The sequence below is a fragment of the Hippopotamus amphibius genome, chromosome 2 (assembly GCF_030028045.1).
Source record: "Hippopotamus amphibius kiboko isolate mHipAmp2 chromosome 2, mHipAmp2.hap2, whole genome shotgun sequence".
Taxonomy (NCBI): Eukaryota; Metazoa; Chordata; class Mammalia; order Artiodactyla; family Hippopotamidae; genus Hippopotamus; species Hippopotamus amphibius.
This window is the reverse complement of record NC_080187.1, coordinates 227980440-227999261: the sequence shown is the minus strand read 5'-3', so window position 1 is coordinate 227999261 and position 18822 is coordinate 227980440. Positions and strand designations below refer to the sequence as shown.

Sequence of the window (18822 nt, the reverse complement as noted above, 5' to 3'; positions counted from 1 at the left end):
ATTAAGCCCCTTGACATGAGGCACACATTTATGAGGTTGCTGTATTAGAGCAGAATATAATCTTAGACTCTCAGTCATATATGTTGTTTAAGTATTTATTTCTAAGCGTCTTCTGTGTTCTCAGAAATAGCATAGAGGGACTACCCTGGCGGTCCAGTGGCTAAGACTCCGTGCTGCCATTGCAAGGGGGCACAGGTTTGATCCCTGGTCGGGGAACTGAGATCCTGCATGCTGCATGGCGCGGCCAAAAAAAAAAAAAATAGCATAGAATATCCTCTTTGCCACTGTGATATTATAGTTTTATTGGGGAAAAGGGAAACATGAAACAGTTATATATTATTCTACTTTAAATGTTCAAGTGTTTAAGTGGCTTAGAAAAATACATCCCTATAAAGTTAAGAATAGCTAAGATTAGGCTAGAGTAGTTGGGGGAAAGCATTTTGGAAGAGGTAAAATCTGAAATTGTCCCCAAAGGATGTGTAGGATTTAGATAGGCAGAAAGGTGATTGTTGGTATTCAGGGTCATGAGAAATAGTATGAACAAAGGCAAGAAGGCAGAAATGAAGATAGTGTGCAGAGAAAATAGGGAAGGAAAATGACTCGAGAGGAATGAATTGAATTGCAAGTAGTAGTAGATGAGATTAATTACATGGAATGGGTGGAGTTGACATTGGCCTTGAAATGCATGCCAAGTTATTAAACTTGTCCTATAAGCATTGAAGGATATTTAGCAATGATAGTAATTTTTATAATGATAGTAACTTTTTCCAACATTATATTACGAAATTTTTACATAAAGCAAAGATGAAAGAATTTTACAATGAACTGTACCACCTAGAAATCTACTACCTAGATCTGCTGTTAACATTTTATCACAGATCTATGGATTTATCATTCTTCTCTTGGTCCATTAATCATCTAATTTGGGGGACATATTTCAAAGTACATTTCTCTTTAAATACTGCAGTTTGTATATAATTAACAGTTCACTGTTTATTCTGTTGAAAAATGTGTGTATAATGAAACACACATCTCAAGTGTACTTTGATTGAATTTTTAACAAATACATCTCTATGATCCAAACTCCTATCAAGATATAAAATGTTACTATCACCCAACAAAGTTCCCTAATGCCCATTCTATTCAATTTTTGTTCTCATTGCCCAAAGGAGCTTTCATTTTCCTATGTAGATTACTTTTACCTGTTTTATAATTTCATATAAATGGATTCATGTATTATATACTCTTTTGTGTTTGGCTTCTTTCACCCATCTTGCTTTTGAGCCTGTTGTTGCTTGAATCAGTGTTTGTTCTACCAGAAAAAAAAGGGTTAGGGTTAGGGTTGGAAATAATCATTGAAATAATGAAGGAAAAATGCTAATGTAATTAATGGAATGTTATATTTATATGGATTGCTTAAATCTCTATTTGCAAGGTTATAAGTAATTATTTTTGAGGTACTGTAAAACAGAATAGTTCTGTCAGAAATATTTTTGTCTTTTGAAATAAAATATAAGAATGTGAACCTGCCTGTAAATTACATAGAAATTTGGTGATAGCACTTGAATTTAGAACCAGATACACTAAGTCTTAGTTGGTTTTTCCATTTCATGTGGAAAATATATCAAATTTTAGATCTTTTAAAAAAATCCTTTACAATGGAAGAACTTAAAAGTTGCTTTTGTACTGTATAGAGTATGAATTTTCTACATATGAATAAATAAAAAGTACTTTTCCAGAACTTAAATGGATGATTAAGTTAGAAGCCATGAATTTTATGCTTATAATTTTTTAAAGTATAATTTTTTAATAATAGTCTTTATATTACTGAAGCACCTAAGGTATTAATTAAATAGAAATTAGAGACTCTTTTGAGTGTTATATTGGCCCTAGTATATAAAGGTTATCACCATGGCATTAGAGAAGTGAAAGAAGTATAATTGAATGCTTGGGTTTCGCTAAAATGTGTTTCTTCTCATTTTGTCAGGATCTTAAATGTGTTTCGGCACTGGGTTGAACACCATTTTTATGACTTTGAAAGAGACTTGGAGTTGCTTGAAAGGCTAGAATCCTTCATTTCAAGTGTAAGAGGTATATTATTTAAAGATTTGATTGAATCTTCTGTCTCACTTGATTTTTTTTTTTATTTATATGATTTTCAATTTAAGAAGCTAAACTATTTTTCAGTTTTAAAAAGCAGAAATAACATTTGGAATAATTTTTATAGACTCTAAGGAGCTCACATATGTTTAAAACCACCTGAAATGTTAAAACCTTGCCTTTTGAAGTTTTTTAGGAGAATCTTTTTTTTCAAAGAAGTCAAAAGTCCGCTTTAGTAAATTTAATTTTATCTCATCTCATGGTTGCCATTCCTTTAATTAAATATTTGTGTAATTTTATCTGTTTTCTTATCCTCCTTAATCTTATTCTTCAGTTTTGAATGGTAACAGCTTAAATAATATTTACTTCCCCTGGAAGTTTTTGGTGTATTTTGGCACCTTAAAGGTAGGAGTTTCCTACCTGAAGTTTCAGAACACAGCCCATGAAATGAGACTCTAGACACTGAACATTAAACAAATGTACATACCAAATATATGCTGCTGAATCAAGAAAATTCATGTTTTCTCTGATAGTATAAGGCAGTAATTAAGAATAGCATATTTAAGTCTAGCTTCTTTCATCTCCTACTTGTTCTTTAAGGCGAATTTTACTTAAAATAGAGAATGTGATTCCTTTGTTTCAATTTTGAGAGGTTTAAAACACATTTTAATCATGTGTGCTTTAAAATTAAAAACACATTTTAATCGTGTGCTTTAAAATTGTTTATATTACTAAGTTAATTTTTAACTTAATGTTCTTAATGAAGACACTAGATTACATGTGATCTAAGAAGCTTCTAAAATACACACACAAATTAGAATAAAGCAAGTAAATGGTTTTGTTTAAAGGCCTTTCCAGGACTCACCTGGTGGTGCAGTGGTTGAGACTCGGAGTTCCCAGTGCAGGCAGCCCAGGGTTGATCCTGCATGTCGCAACTAAGAGTTCTCATGCCTCAACAACAGATACCTCATGCCCCACCTGAATCCCGTGTGCCAGAAGCTAAGACCCAGTGCAGCCAAGTAAATAAATAAAATATTAAAAATAAATAAATAAAAAATAGGGGCGTTTCCTATACAAGTTATACCTCAAGATAACTAAATAGTTGATGAGGGAAAGTTTTTATAGAAGCATTGCAGCTGATAAGTGAAGAAGGAATGATAGAATATTACCATTTCTGAACTCCTAGTAGCATCATAAAAAAGAGAGACATTATATGCCTCCTGTAAGAAATAGTCTTGCAAGTATTCATGTCAAAACTTTATCCTGGACCAGGTCAAATTTGTATGTGTTGATTTATAGGAAATACAGGAACAGAAACATGGTAACTGACACCACAGAGATGGAATTGGCAAAACTCAGGCTTGAGAAACACCACAAGTGGTTGATTTTCAACAAATAAATTGCAAGCAAAAATGAGAGCTAAAAGGGGAACCTATAGGTTAAAGGAGACTTGAGACATACTGACTCAATGCATGTGTAGATCTTATTCAGATCCTAATTCATACAGACCAACTAATAAAACATGAGACCATCAGGGAAAGTGAATACTAACTAGATATTTGATGATGTTATGAAGATATTGTCATTTTTATATATGTGATAATGATATTGTCGTTTTCTTGTAAAGTCTTTAACTTTTAGGTACATACTTAAATAGGAATGGAATTATAATATGATATCTTAGATTTGCTTTGAAATAACATAGGGAGTAGAGGGGCAGGACATGAGTGGGGTTAGATGAAACAAAAAGTGGCCATGTGTTGATAGTTGTTAAAAGTGGATGAGAGTTACAGATTATTCGAAGATTTGCAATTACGTCTGTTATAAAAGGGCATTTTTGTTTGTGTTCTGTTTCTAGGGAAAGCTATGAAGAAATGGGTAGAGTCAATTGCTAAGATCATCAAGAGGAAGAAACAAGCTCAGGCAAATGGAATAAGCCATAATATCACGTTTGAAAGTCCACCTCCACCAATTGAATGGCATATCAGCAGACCAGGACAGTTTGAAATGTTTGATCTCATGACACTTCATCCAATAGAAATTGCACGTCAGCTGACACTTTTGGAATCTGATCTTTACAGGTAGACAATTAACATTAATTTGCTGCTCTGTTTTCAAGGACTTTGAAGAGTTCTATCTATTTTCAGAACATTTTGAAAATTACTCATTTGTGCTTAAAAATACTTCATCTGTTCTTGTGGAAGAAAGTTCACAGCACAGTTTTTAACTGCAGTCTGTTCTGCAGGTGAAAGTCGTACAAATTATTGCTCTTTAGGCCTAGATTAGGTCCCAGCAATCCTTCACAAGAGGCGTGGCAGAGAGAAGACTAATGCAGTAGGAGAGGAACCACTTCAGGCAGTCACCCAGCTCCTGTTTCTGATACTTCCTCATCTTGCTTTGGTTTGAGTTGGTTCAGTTAAGACAGTCAGTATGGACGCTAGGCTCGGGCAGCTAAGTAAATAGAATATTGAGTGAGATAAGCTTTCTTCTTTTTTTTCCCCCAAATACTGTATAATCAGAATTTTAATTTGGGGTTAGGTTTGCAAGGCAAATGATTAACAAAATTCTTAGAGGAATAAAGATTTCTTCACTTCTATTAAGAAGTCTCAAATACTTTAGCTGTTTGAAATCAATATTCACTTTAAAGAAAAGTATATTTTTGAAGTAGAATGATGACAAACCATTCTTAAATCTTCTGAACCATTTTCTTTTGTTTTCACGGATCACTGGAAATGTGCTTGGCTGTTTATTTTTATCTGTGTCCCATCATTTGTTTTTATGTATAAAGCAGTGCCTGCTGTCACCCTGTATCCACACAGTCACCCATTTACACCCAACCTTTTAGTCTCATGGCTTTATCACTGTCAATGTCATTCTCCACTCCAAATCAGATACTTCCCATGGTCACAGTCTAAATTTTGTCATCATTCCAAATTTTATTCCAAAATTACTGACTCACACATCTTTTTCCTTCCTAACCACAGTTTTTTTCTCTTTTCAAAAAGCTTACTTTATCAATTTCTTCCTCTGTCATTTTTTTTTAAACCACTATCCTTTTCCAGTGCATTAGCCCCTTTCTGTCCTCTCCTACTTCATAATTTAAGCTTTCTTCTTTCAGTCTCAACCCAGACTCCTATGAAGAGTAGAGACTTTGCAAAAAAAAAAAAAAAAAGAGTGCAGGCCTTATAGGTAATCACCACCCGCCAACCCTGGCCAAAAAATAACCCCTACCACTATCATTCCATCAAAAACTTTCTAGCATTCAGGAGCCGCTTTTAAAATACAAACACCCTTAAGAAGTTATCCTGATTAGCAGCCATTGTTTTTTAAACTGGGATTACACAGGGAAAAGCAAGAGTATATAAAGTTTAGTGTAAGTGGAGAATGTAGGAAGGCACCAGATATAAAACTTTACCTTCTTTAGAATTCGGTTTCTGATTTGCCCTGGCTGTGCTATTCAGAATTTAGCACACACGTCAGAGGTTGTTACCGTCTGATTCAGAGTGTCATGTTATAGTTTAAGTTAATTTGGAGTTCAGGTGATTTTTGTTTACATGGTAGGATTTTTTTTTTTGAAAGGAAAGTACAGTTTTTTGTTTTATATTTTTTATTTTTATTTTTTTAAATTTTTGGCTGCATTGGATCTTCGTTGCTGCATGGGCTTTCTATAGTTTTGGCAAGCAGGGGCTACTCTTCGTTTCGGTGTGCAGGCTTCTCAGTTCAGTGGCTTCTCTTGTTGTGGAGCACAGGCTCTAGGCGCGTGGACTTCAGTAGTTGTGGTGCATGGGCTCAGTAGTTGTGGCTTGCGGGCTCTGGAGCGCAGGCTCAGGAGTTGTGGCTCACGGGCTTAGTTGCTCCAAGGCATGTGGAATCTTCACGAACCAGGGATCAAACCCATGTCCCCTCCATTGGCAGGCGGATTCTTAACCACTGAGCCACCAGGGAAGTCCTGAAGAAACAGTTTTTTAAATTGAAGTATAGTTGATATACAATATTATATTAGTTTCAGGTGTACATTATAGTAATTCATTATTTTTGTGGCTATTTTATTTAAAGTTATTTGTAAAATATTGGCTGTATTCCCTGTGCTGTACAATATATCTTTGTAGCTTATTTATTCCATACATAGTACTTTGTTAACCTCTTAATTCCCTACCCCTAATTTGCCCCTCCTTCTCTCCCCCTACTGGTAACCACTAGTGTGTTCTCCATATCTGTGAGTCTGTTTGTTTTGTTATATTTATTTGTATGTTATATTTTTTAGATTCTGTGTATGTTTTAACATACAGTGTTTGTCTTTCTTTGTCTGACTTATTTCACTTAGCATAATACCGTCTAGGCTTATCCATGTTGTTATAAATGGCAGAACTCCATTCTTTTATTATGGTTGAGTAATATTCCTCTGTGTGTGTGTGTGTGTGTGTGTATGTGTATCTCACAAATTCTTTTTTTTTAAATTAATTAATTTATTTATTTATTTATTTTATTGGCTGTGTTGGGTCTTTTTTGCCGTGTGCGGGCTTTCTTTTTAGTTGCAGTGAGTGGGGGCTACTCTTCATTGTGGTGTGTGTGCTCCTCATTGCCGTGGCTTCTCTTGTTGCGGAGCACAGGCTCTAGGCACATGGGCTTCAGTAGCTGCAGCACATGGGCTCAATAGTTGTGGCTCACAGGCTCCAAAGCACAGGCTCAGTAGTTGTAGCACACGGGCCTAGTTGCTCCGTGGCATGTGGGATCTTCCTGGAGCAGGGATTGAACCCGTGTCCCCTGCGTTGGCAGGCGGATTCTCAACCACTGAGCCACCTAAGAAGCCCTCTCACAAATTCTTTATCCATTCATCTGTTGATGGACACTTAAGTTGCTTCTTTAGTGTGGGATTTGTGATAGGTAGGAATGAAGGGACTTACTAATTAAATAAAGTAAATAGTATGAAATCAGCTTTTTCCTTATAGTGTTACATGAATGGATATCAGTAATAAAAAAGGACTTAGCTCTATGTGGACCTACTTTCAAAACATAGAAATACCTTTGTCAAGTGATATGTGTATTATGGAAGGAAGGATACCATATGTAAAACATTGACACTCTTTATAAACTAAATTCCTGGTGAAATAATAGAACCACTTAAGAAAACATTTCCAAAACTGCTCAAAGTACCCATTTGTACCCAAATCTACTAAACTTTTTTATTATTATAATAGCCAAGTCTATAGGACAGTGATGGCAGTTCCGCTGGTCAGTTTTTTTTTAAAATTATGTAATCCTGAATCACTATATCCAGTGATTTAATCTGCTCCTCCATCTGATTTTTTTATTAACTATTTCAGGTATTTAAAAAAATGTAGAAGATAATACAATGAGGGCTCATCAATAACAAAAGCATTACAAATAAAATTGAAACCCTTTGTGTAATTCTCTCTAATTCTGTTCCTCTTCTTCCTCCCAAAGGATAACCACTATCTTGTATCTGGTATTTACTGTTCCTGTGTATGTCTTTATAATTTATACACATACACACATTCATAAACAATTTGTAGCGTTCTTTTGCACATTTTAAGGCTGTTTATACTGATGTATCATTCTGCAACTTGTTTTTTACCTAAATTGTTTCTGGCATTTTGTTCAGGTTGCTGAGTATAGCTCGTTTGCTCATTTTAATTGCTGTATTATATTCCATTGTGTGAATACTCCACAGTTTATCCAGTCTCTTGATGAAGAGCCTTTAGGTTGTTTGGGATTTTTCACTGTTGCAAACAGTGCTTAACTGAATATTCTTATAAGTGTTTTCTTATAAACTGGTGTATCTAGAATATATACCTAGGTGTAAAATTGCTGGGTGATCTAGTATGTATATCATCAATATTATGAGATATTGCCACATTATTTCACAAAGTGGTTGTATCAACTTTTACTTGCACATCAGTGATGGAGTGTTCCCCCTTTTACCACATTTTTATCCATTTGGTTTTATACCTCTGTTAGTGTGATAGGAATGAAATGGGATTTCAGTGTGGTTTCATGTTCTTTTCCCTGAGTAAAAGTATTTTTTCATGTTCATGGCTATACAGTTCTGTTTCTCTGTGAATTACCTGCTTGTATGTTTGTTCATTGATCTTTTAGGCCAGGTGTCTTTTTCTTATTAAGTTTTAGGAGACCTTTAAAATTTTGATACTAATCCTTTGTATATTAAGTGCATTGATTTTTGGTTCCACAGGAAGGTTCAGCCTTCTGAACTTGTAGGGAGTGTATGGACCAAAGAAGATAAAGAAATAAATTCTCCAAATTTATTAAAAATGATTCGCCACACCACAAATCTCACCCTCTGGTTTGAAAAGTAAGTTTTTACTTACTTTGTCTTATTACTTATTATTATATTATACTTCTATAACATTAAGTCATATATAAGCTAAAATTCTGGCTAAAAATATATTTCTTCTTTTCTATGTGAAACAAGGAACTTGCTTTCTAAGCCATGATTTTTTTTTTTTTTTTTTTTTTTTTTTTTTTTTTTTTGATTAGGTGCATTGTGGAAGCAGAAAATTTTGAGGAACGGGTAGCAGTACTAAGTAGAATTATAGAAATTCTTCAAGTTTTTCAAGATTTGAATAATTTCAATGGTGTACTAGAGATCGTCAGTGCAGTAAATTCAGTGTCAGTCTATAGACTAGATCATACTTTTGAGGTAAGTTTTAGGCTTAAGTAGTTTATCCTTTTGGGGGGAGATAAAATTAATGTGAAAAGATTCCTTCTACCACCGATCTTTTTGAGTAAATCCTTTATAAATCCATCTTACTCCTTAAACACAGTGATATCAAGGTATTAAAAAATACATCAGTATATGCTAGTAAGCCTAGAACTCACCAAAGAATATGGACTTTGTGACTGTTTAATATGCTTACCTAAATATAATGAAGTTCCAAATGGATTTTTTCAGTGGTACATTGATTGTTTCAAGTAAATGACAAAGAATTTTAAATATAAATATATAAATTACTTTAATCACCTGTAGTATAAAGTCAAAGAAAGACTAACATGGAGAGAATGCTTTCTAAAACTTAAATTTTTTTTTTAAATTATGAAATAGTGTATGTTTAGTGTTCATCATTGAAAATTCAGAAGATACCGAAAGTGTAGAAAAGTGAGAGACTCAGCCATGCAAAATATATTTGCCTTTGAGAATGTGAACTTTTACAGTGTTAGTGGAAAGTAACCTGGCAATATATGTTTAAATACACATAGTTTTGGACCCAGAAATAAAAGCACTGGACTATAAAAGTTAAGTTACAAAGATCTAGTTTCTGCAGCATTAACTGTAGTAGCAGAAAACTAGAAACAACCTGTATGTCCATCAAAAGGAGAATGATTATGTTATCCTGTACCTATGGTGTAGAATATTGGTTAGCTACAGAAAAAAAGTGAATAGAATCTATGTGTATTGTCTTGGAAGAATAGCTGTGACATTTAGGGGAAAAGCTGTTTAAAAAATCTTTCGAAAAACTAATATGCTTTCATTTTGATGTAACAAAACAGAACAAACTTTAAACATGTAAGTGGAGTTGCATAAGCATTGAGAAGAGTGTAGAAGGATACATACTCTTAACATTGTTTCTTACAGTTGGTTGTGATTAGAGGGGAATGGAGGATTAATTTGCTTTCATGTATGTATTTTTCTACTTGGGTGTTTGCATGGTATTGATTTGTATGGACTTATATATTAAAGATATTAATAGTCAAATATTGCCAAATATTAATCTAATAGACTAATAATTTCAGTTCTCATTTTGAAAACTCTGAAGTATATTCATTTTGAGAGGGTAAGCTTTAGTTTCTTAAAATGTTGAATATTTATACTCAACAGTATTTATAAAAATAGGTATATGGTATAAAGAATAAAAATACAAAGAACACCTGTTTACCTGGCATCCAGTCTAAGAACCCCTTCCGATTCCATCTGCTTCCTTGTCCCTTCAGAGCCAACTGCTGTGCTGAGTCTTGTGCTTATCGTTCTCTTGCTTTTTTCTATAGTTTTACTGTTTGTATCTCTAAACAGTGTTGTTTCATTTTGCATGTTTCTTAATTGTCTGTGAATATAATTCCTTCAAGACTTTTTTCACTCAGTGTTACATTCCTAAAATTCATCCATGTTGTTTCTTGTAACAATCGTTCATTCTTTTTTATAGCTGTATCATATTATAGAAATAACTTTAGCAAAATGTATTTCTTTATTTGCTTATTTATTTATTAGTTAATGGTCATTTGGATTGTTTCTAGTGTGGCACTGTTATCAGTAATATTGCCATAAACATTTTCTGCATATATCCTGGTGCATACATGCATAAATTTCTCTTAAGTTATATATCTAGAAGTAGAATTATTGGATGATAGAATAGATAATGCCCAATTGTTTTCTCAAGTATTAATTACACCAGTTTATACTTCCACCGGAAATATATGAGTTCTGGTCGTTCCACATTCTCACAAACACTTGATATTGTCATTTCTCTTCCTTTTTCTAGTGTGGTGGTGTGGATTTATAATTCCCTAATTTCTAATGAGTTTGAACCTCTTTTAAGATGTTTATTGGCTCTTTGTATTGCTGAAATTTTTTGACTTTTTTTGGTTGAGTTTTTCCTCATGAATCTGTATGAGATCTCTCATATGCTGGATTTTAATCCTTTGTCAGTTATGTGTGTTGTAAATATCTTTTTCCAGATTGAAGCTTCTGTTTTCACCATTTTTAATTCTTAATGTCACATTTACTTATTTTTTCCTCTGTAATTTGTGCTTTTGGTGTCTCGTGTCCTCTGTTATCTTAATGTTTTGTCTTTCTCATTAAGTCCTTAATCTAGCTGGAAAGAAGTTTTGAGTATGGAGGCTAATTTTTTGTTTTGTGTTCCATTTGGCTAGCCAGTTGATCCCACACATTTATTGAAATTGCATTCTTTCCTCGTTGATCTGTAGTGCCAGCTGTGTCATAAACTGAGTATCTGTAAATGTGTGGGTGTGTTTCTGGTCCCTCTGTGCTGTTCCTTTGATGTATTCGATTATTACTGTGCTAGTGCCATGTGTTTAAATTAACCATAATTTTATGCTAGTTTTTTTTCTAAGATATTTTTCATGTGGACCATTTTTAAAGTCTTTATTGCATTTGTTACAGTATTGCTTCTGTTTTTCTTTATGTTTTGGGTTTTTTTGGCCATGAGGCATGTGGGATCTTAGCTCCCCGACCAGGAATCTAACTCACACCCCCTGACCAGGAATCTAACTCACACCCCCTGCGTTGGAAGGCGAAGTCTGAACCACTGGACCACCAAGGAAGTCCCATTATACTAGTTCTTGATACAGTGTAGTAGGGAAGGCCCCACCAATCATTCTTTTTCAAGAGTGACTTCTGTTTTTTTTTTTTAGTTCCCTGACCAGAGATTGAACCTGGACCCCAGCAGTAGAAGCACCAAGTCCTAACCACTGGACTGCCAGGGAACTCCCAAGAGTGACTTACTCTTGACACCTTGCCATTATATACATTTTAGAATCATTTTAAGTTTAATTATTTTAAAGGTTGGGATTTTGATAAGAATTTTACTGGTTCTATAAAACAGTTATGAAGAACCGACACTTTTACAATGAGTCTTCCCAACTATGAACATGGTGTATCTCTCCATTTATTTATGTATTTAATAAAGTTTTATAGTTTTCTTGATGAAGATCTCACATCTGTTTTGTTAGATCTATATTAGGATATTTAAAAAATCTTTTCTTTATAGATGATATCTAGAAATGCAGTTGATTTTTTGCCCATTTGTTTTATATCCAGCAATATTGCTAAATTCTCTCATTAATATTCTATATGTAGATTTATTACATTTCTTCACAGTCATTTCCTCTGTGAATACTGACAGTTTTTCTTTTCAGTCCCTAGTCTTTTATTTTTTTGTCCATTCTAGGTAGGACTTCTTTATAGTACTGACTAAAAGTTACAATGCAGTCACCTTTGCTTTTTCCTTAAGTTAAAGGAAATGAGTTGAATAGTTTTCCATCAAGTATAATGTTCACTGTCACTTTGTGTGTGTGTGTGTGTGTGTATCAGGTTAAAAATAAAATAATTCATTTTTAATTAAAAAATTAATAATGAAATGTAAAATAAATGTGTGCTTACTTGGTTTACTAAATATTTGTTCAGTTCTTGTTCAGTTCTTCAGGTGGGAAGGCTCTCTCCCACAACCTTCTTTTTATCAAAACCTTATTACCCTTATTAGCCCCAGAAGAACTTTCAGTGGAAAAATATTTGAATGCTGTGGAATTATATTTTTCTCCTATAGCTATAACTTGGAACTCTGGCTAATCAGGATTATAACTAATAATGCCCTGAGGAAGATTTTTTTGTTATTTAATCCTCTTATTTATATTAGAAAAAACTAAGTGTTAAAGTTTTATTTTATAGATAAGAAATCCTTTTCAGCAAGTGCAGATAGGAATACTACTCATCTCTTAATTTTAAAAATTGTTTTTCAAATATTTGCAAAATTTTAGAATTGAAAGCTCTACATCTATAAAATATGAATTGTAAAAAACGAATTATGCTGATTTTATATATTTTAAAGGCATTGCAGGAAAGAAAAAGGAAAATTTTGGATGAAGCTGTGGAATTAAGTCAAGATCATTTTAAAAAGTATTTAGTGAAACTTAAGTCAATCAATCCACCTTGTGTGCCTTTTTTTGGTAAGTTATTAAATATGGATTTATATTTTGAGAGAGAGTTTATTATATAACAAAAAAAGACCAGCCTTTAGAAGCAGATTGTCCTGATTTTATATCTGAGCACATCTGCTTTTATTAGCTGTCTGTATTGATAAATAAAACCTGAACTCTATATGTAAACCCTTTCTGTAAAATGAAGATTCTGGTAATTACCTCATGCACTTGTAAGGAGCTCTGTGGGATCTCGCCTGCAGTAGTCTCATTCATGAGAGCACCTCTCAAAGGCCTCACCTCCACATTCTGTCACATTGGGCAGTAGGATCTCAGCATATGAATTTTGAACATTCAAACTTTCAAACCATAGCATGCACCAAAAATGTCTGCAAATATTCCCAGATATCTGTCCCCTGGGGGCAAAATTGCCCCCAGTTGAGAGCCACTGATTTAAATGAATCAGTAATTATGCATGCAACAGAAACTGAAAACTTTCTTTCTGTCCAGAACTGAAGAATAATTCTTTTCTGTCTAAATTACGGGCTTTAGGAAGGCAGAATTAGTTTATAAATCTGTGGCCTTATTAACCAGAATTGGCTTTAAATTAATTTATTGATCAGTAATCATTTAAGATCATTGGCATTAAATATTTATAAGTAAATATTAAAATAGAACAGATTTAACACTTATAATTTAGACTTTGTGAATGAATCCTCCCTTTTATTTTAGGCTATTAGACTAAGAAATGGCAAATTAAGCTCTTTACAAACCCTAATTTTCTTTCAATTTAAAATCGTTTCCATCCAGGTAAAAAACTTCTTAATGTAGAATTGATTATTAACTATATCAGAGATTTTAATAGTAAGAACTGCTGTATTATAGAATGTCTTTCAACTTTACTAGATCAGTTGTTTTCCCAAATGGTTAAGTAACCAATTTTAAAACTTTTCTTCATATACTTTTTTTTACAAGGAATATATTTAACAAATATTCTGAAGACTGAAGAAGGGAATAATGATTTTTTAAGAAAGAAAGGGAAAGATTTAATCAATTTCAGTAAGAGGAGGAAAGTAGCGGAAATTACTGGAGAAATTCAGCAGTATCAGAATCAACCTTACTGTTTACGGATAGAACCAGAAATGAGGGTAAATATTTTCTTTGCTTTTCTTTAAAAGAGAACATGTTAAATCCTCTGCCCTCTCTAAGATATGCCATAACCATACATTGTGATCTTTATTTTGCTATGAAAATGAGTTAATAATTAATCGATAGAAGTGTTGATTATTAGATACTCTGTACTAAGACAGTCGGCAGTTGTTAATATTATTAGGCACTTTGTCTTGACGTTGCTTCTTTGTGCAGCTGGTTTAAGTAACACTTTCAAAAAATGAGTGACAAAATGGAATGAAAGAAGCTTTCTGGTGTTTACACAGTAAAAAGAAAATCCACTTACCAGTACTATCATTGATTGATAGACATTTTAGAGATTTTACATGTGCCAGTATAACATTGTCATTAATCCCTTTATAAGAACACTGTTTAAATAGGGGAAGGGGTGGGGAGAGTGGTATGTATATATGCATAGTAAAAAATGACTTTTTTTAACATTTTCTCACTTGATACTCTCTGTCTTGAGCAGTGGTTCATATTGATTCTGTGATACTATAAGATGTGAAATATCTTCTAAATTAGAGTAAATTAAAGTATCGTGTTTATAGTAAGTGAATTTTATTGTGTTATTTGAGGGTGAGCCAAAAATTATCCGCACTCTGGCTGTAGAATTTATTTTAATTAACTTTTAGAAAAGACAAATACATCATTTTTCGACATAATCTCCTTGCTTCTCAATACACCTTGTCCATCTGTCAGCAAGCTTTCGTATCCCCTCATTAAAAAAATGTTTTAGGCTGAGCTGTGAGCCACGAATGCACCGCTGTCTTCAGTTCTTCATCAGAAGTGAATCTTTGTCCTTGTAGGGCTGCTTTCAGGGGACCAAACAGGTGAAAGTCCAGTGGAGTAAGATCAGGACTGTAGGGAGGATGCTTTAACACCTCAAAACGAAGTTTTTGTAGAGGGTCGACAGTGTGGGCAGAAGTGTGCAGACGTGCACACCGTCAGACCACAAAAAATGAATCACTGCACGCTGCTCTTCTTTCATGTAAATCACAAGTGGGGCATCCATTTTTGCTCCCACCACAGTTGCAAATGAACTGATGTAACACATTCACACCTGCACTGCAGTGACTGGGGAGACAGTAGCCTTGAATAGAAACCGCTGATAAGACAGTGCAGCCAACAGAAGTTTTAATATAATCGGAGTGTGGATAATTTTTCACTCACTCTTGTGCTTATTTGAAATTCGGAACATGATAACTATCAGAATAAATTCACCTTTCACATTAAAAATTGTGCTACACTTTGAGATGTAGTCTGCAGGTTGGGCATATTGACTGAAAATGGTCACCATCATTCCCGTCCTCCTAAATTATAAGATGGTAACTATTCTTTGTTCCAAATTCAAAACAAAGAACCCCAAAGTCCTAAGAAAAAAATGACCTGAAGTATACAGTTATTAAATTATAGACAGATACTTGCTGTAAAGAAAATGGTCACCTATTTCATTCCTTTCTCTCACCATTTAGCCAGCTCTCCGTGATATGGTGCTTTGTAGGGCTAAAAAAATGTTCTTGAGGGAATTCCCTGGCAGTCCAGTGGTTAAGACTCTGTGCTCTCACTGATGAGGGCCTGGGTTCAATCCCTGGTTGAGGAACTAAGATCCCACAAGCTGCAGGGTGTGGCAAAAGAAAAGAAAAGAAAAGAAAGGAATGTTCTCGAAGCCCAGATTAGAGTTCACACTGTATTTCTTGCCACTGTATTGTAGTTGGGTGTAATTAAAATAGTACCTTTAGCATTCATAGCTTAGTAATTCCTAATAGGTTTTTGTGATTTGATCTAGCATCCAGTCATTTAAAGCATCCTCTTAGGGATGAGGGGTAGAGAATGCTTTATGATTGACTCAAAGTAAGTTTAAAATGTAGATAAAGTAGCTGTTCACTTTCATACCATAGTTAACCAAACTAAACAGTATTTAAAAATAGGGCAAAGGTTGAGAAAATATGATTATAACTTTATAAAAGTCTTTAAATTATTGTTGGTCAATATGACTTAATTTAGTTATCCTGAATATAAGAATATATTGTTTCAGTATTGTTAAAGGAGTAATATAATTTTCTTGAAATTAACAGAAAGCCTGAAAAATGGAAGAATTCTATACTAGAAATTCTAAAGCTCGCTTTGCCCACTACTAAAGCTAAAACCCAGAACTTATTTTTATATATGCTTCTAAGCCACTTCAAAATTAAATAAAGCTAAATCTAATAATTTGCTTCTAAGGAATTTTTCTGATGAAGTCATCAGAAATGCACAGGAAAATATGTGCACAAGGAGTTGATAATAACAGTAATTATTATTATAATAGCAAAGCATTAGAAAGCACCTATGTGGGTTACTACCTGTATGGAAGTTGGTGAAATAAATTCTGGAACATCCATCTGATGAAGTACTATGTGGTTAAAATCTGTATTATTTAAAGTAAATAAACCATACAGAAAAAAATTAATTGAATGTTTTCAGAAGGCTAAAAATAGCTATATTGTGACCCCAATTTTGTGGGGAAAAAGAATTGTAATATATATATGTGTATATATTCACACACAGTTAAAACACTGGAAGGATATTCCAAGAGTAAAATGTTAACAGTGAGATCTCTGGTTGCTGAGATTACTGTTTATTTTTCTTTTTGCACTTTGTTGAATCATCTAAAATTTCTACTTAAAAGCTTATATTTAAGCTTAGAAAAATTTTTTTAGTAAAGACTAAAAAGTTGTTTTGCTAGAGGCTAGCACAGATATGTTTAGATATATAATTGTTCTTAAAATTACTTTTGAATAAACTTTAATCCAATTTACCTCTATTTTTTTCTGATCATTGAAGTTTCATTGTGGATTATGATGATTCTGTTTTTAAACACTTTTGACAACTTATTATTGATGATCTTTATGTTGTTATAATGCGTAGGAATGTTACCTGAGGGATACTGAGCCGTTAAGATGGTAATAAGTGAAAGTCTGTTCATCTTAATAGAACTTTAAGACCAGAATATACAACATCCATAAAAACTTTATAATTTTATCAGAAAATAGAGAGATTGGAATCAGCAATCCTTGAGGACTTTTCAGACATTAGGAACTGTTAATTTGTTGATAATATTTTTGTATTAAACTGATGAAGTAAATGTTTTAATAAAATCTAAAATATGTACTTAATGGATATTTGTTTAATTCCAGAGGTTCTTTGAAAACCTTAACCCCATGGGAAGTACTTCTGAAAAAGAGTTTACAGATTATTTGTTCAACAAGTCACTAGAAATTGAACCCCGAAACTGCAAACAGCCACCTAGATTTGTAAGTCCATTATGATTTTGGAAAAAAATCTGTTTTTTAAAACAGTGTTGTCTTTAATGTTCAACAGACTGTTTCTATTAAAATTGCACTTTGTTCGAATAGCTGTTTTTAAGTGTTTTGTTTTGCAGTATTATACTGTTTCTAAAATTATATATACTGTGGGGGCAAAGTTAGCATTTTGATAAAAGTCTGGTTTATCCTTTATCTTAGTACCACTTATTTATCTGTCCATTTTTGATCCTTTCGAGTATAAGGGGAGAAGCTGTGAGAAAGTGAGAACCTAAATGACAGGTAGCTAATGGAACAGGAAATGAAAAGACCTGGGAAGGAGTAAGGAGAAATGTTGTGGTTTTTCTGACTTGACCATGACTCCTGCCATAAGAGCTGAAATTTGCTGCTATACAGTAGTTCCTTTTATTCCTGGGGTTTGCAGTGAAAACAGAAGTAATGGAAAACCAATTCTGAGTAGCTGAAAGGGAAGCAAGGTGTGCAAGGAAGTGAAAACATTTGTAATATACCAGCTTCGGGCCAGGTAGTTTCGTGTTACCTCATCGCCACAACAGGTGTATGATACTAACCTTCCTGTCATTTTACAGACATAGAAACTGAGGCTCGAAGGAGATGAATAACTTTTTCAAGGCTGCACAGCGGCACACGTGTGGTTTTAACTCAAGTTATCTGAATCTGAGTTTGTGTTTCTTCATTAGGTTACCACTGTGAGAATTTTAAAAGGGAGTGGAGGTTGAAGGTGGTAGACAATGATAGCAATTTTTTCCAAAGACTATAAAATATCATTGTAGAGGTTGGTCATTTACTATTGGGGCGGGGGGGTGTCTTTTTTTCTAAAGCACCAAGCATGATATGTTGCATATATTATGTCTACAGCGAGTATTTGTAAAATTGATATCAATAATTTGAAGGAGTGTAGGTTCAAGTGTTTGGGAAGTAAACAGTTGTTTTCACATAGATTTGCAGTATATTATTTCTGTAGTTTGAAAAGAGGTTTACTGATACAATATTCGAGTCCATCTTAAAATTAAGCCAATCAAATCCCAAAATGGTCTATTGGAATGTTCCAGACTGTCCTTGCAGATTGGGATTTACTGTACTCTCTTAACTGTGTGCTGAGAATTAATAAGGTGGTGCTGAGTCATAATAAAGTACATGCAAGTTAGTAATGGTAATTATGTTTGCTTGTCCTAGCCTAGGAAATCAACTTTCTCTTTAAAATCTCCTGGAATAAGGCCTAATACAGGCCGACATGGCTCTACCTCAGGTACTTTACGAGGTCATCCAACACCATTAGAAAGAGAACCATGTAAAATAAGCTTTAGCCGGATTGCTGAAACAGAGCTCGAATCGACAGTGTCAGCACCAGCCTCTCCAAATACACCGTCTACTCCACCAGTGTCTGCTTCTTCAGACCTTAGTGTGTTTTCAGATGTGGATCTCAACAGTTCCTATGGTATGTATTTGATGTAAACTATTTGGCAAAAAAAAAAAAAAATCTTGTGTTTCAGTTAATTTTTTTCATCATTTTAATTAGGAGACTAGAATCCTTTGCAAACTA

At 33.7% G+C, this 18822-nt stretch overlaps 1 protein-coding gene across 2 annotated transcripts in view; it reads left to right on the top strand.

The window, feature by feature from the left end:
• Positions 1-18822, top strand: part of SOS2 (SOS Ras/Rho guanine nucleotide exchange factor 2) — a 97773-nt gene that overhangs the window by 67467 nt on the left and 11484 nt on the right. For both annotated transcript variants that reach the window (XM_057723783.1, XM_057723784.1), the window contains 8 exons: positions 1988-2091; positions 3959-4181; positions 8312-8431; positions 8617-8779; positions 12699-12816; positions 13762-13934; positions 17136-17252; positions 18456-18717. In XM_057723783.1, the coding sequence (XP_057579766.1) occupies positions 1988-2091; positions 3959-4181; positions 8312-8431; positions 8617-8779; positions 12699-12816; positions 13762-13934; positions 17136-17252; positions 18456-18717 (1280 nt within the window). The remainder of the gene's footprint in view (positions 1-1987; positions 2092-3958; positions 4182-8311; positions 8432-8616; positions 8780-12698; positions 12817-13761; positions 13935-17135; positions 17253-18455; positions 18718-18822) is intronic.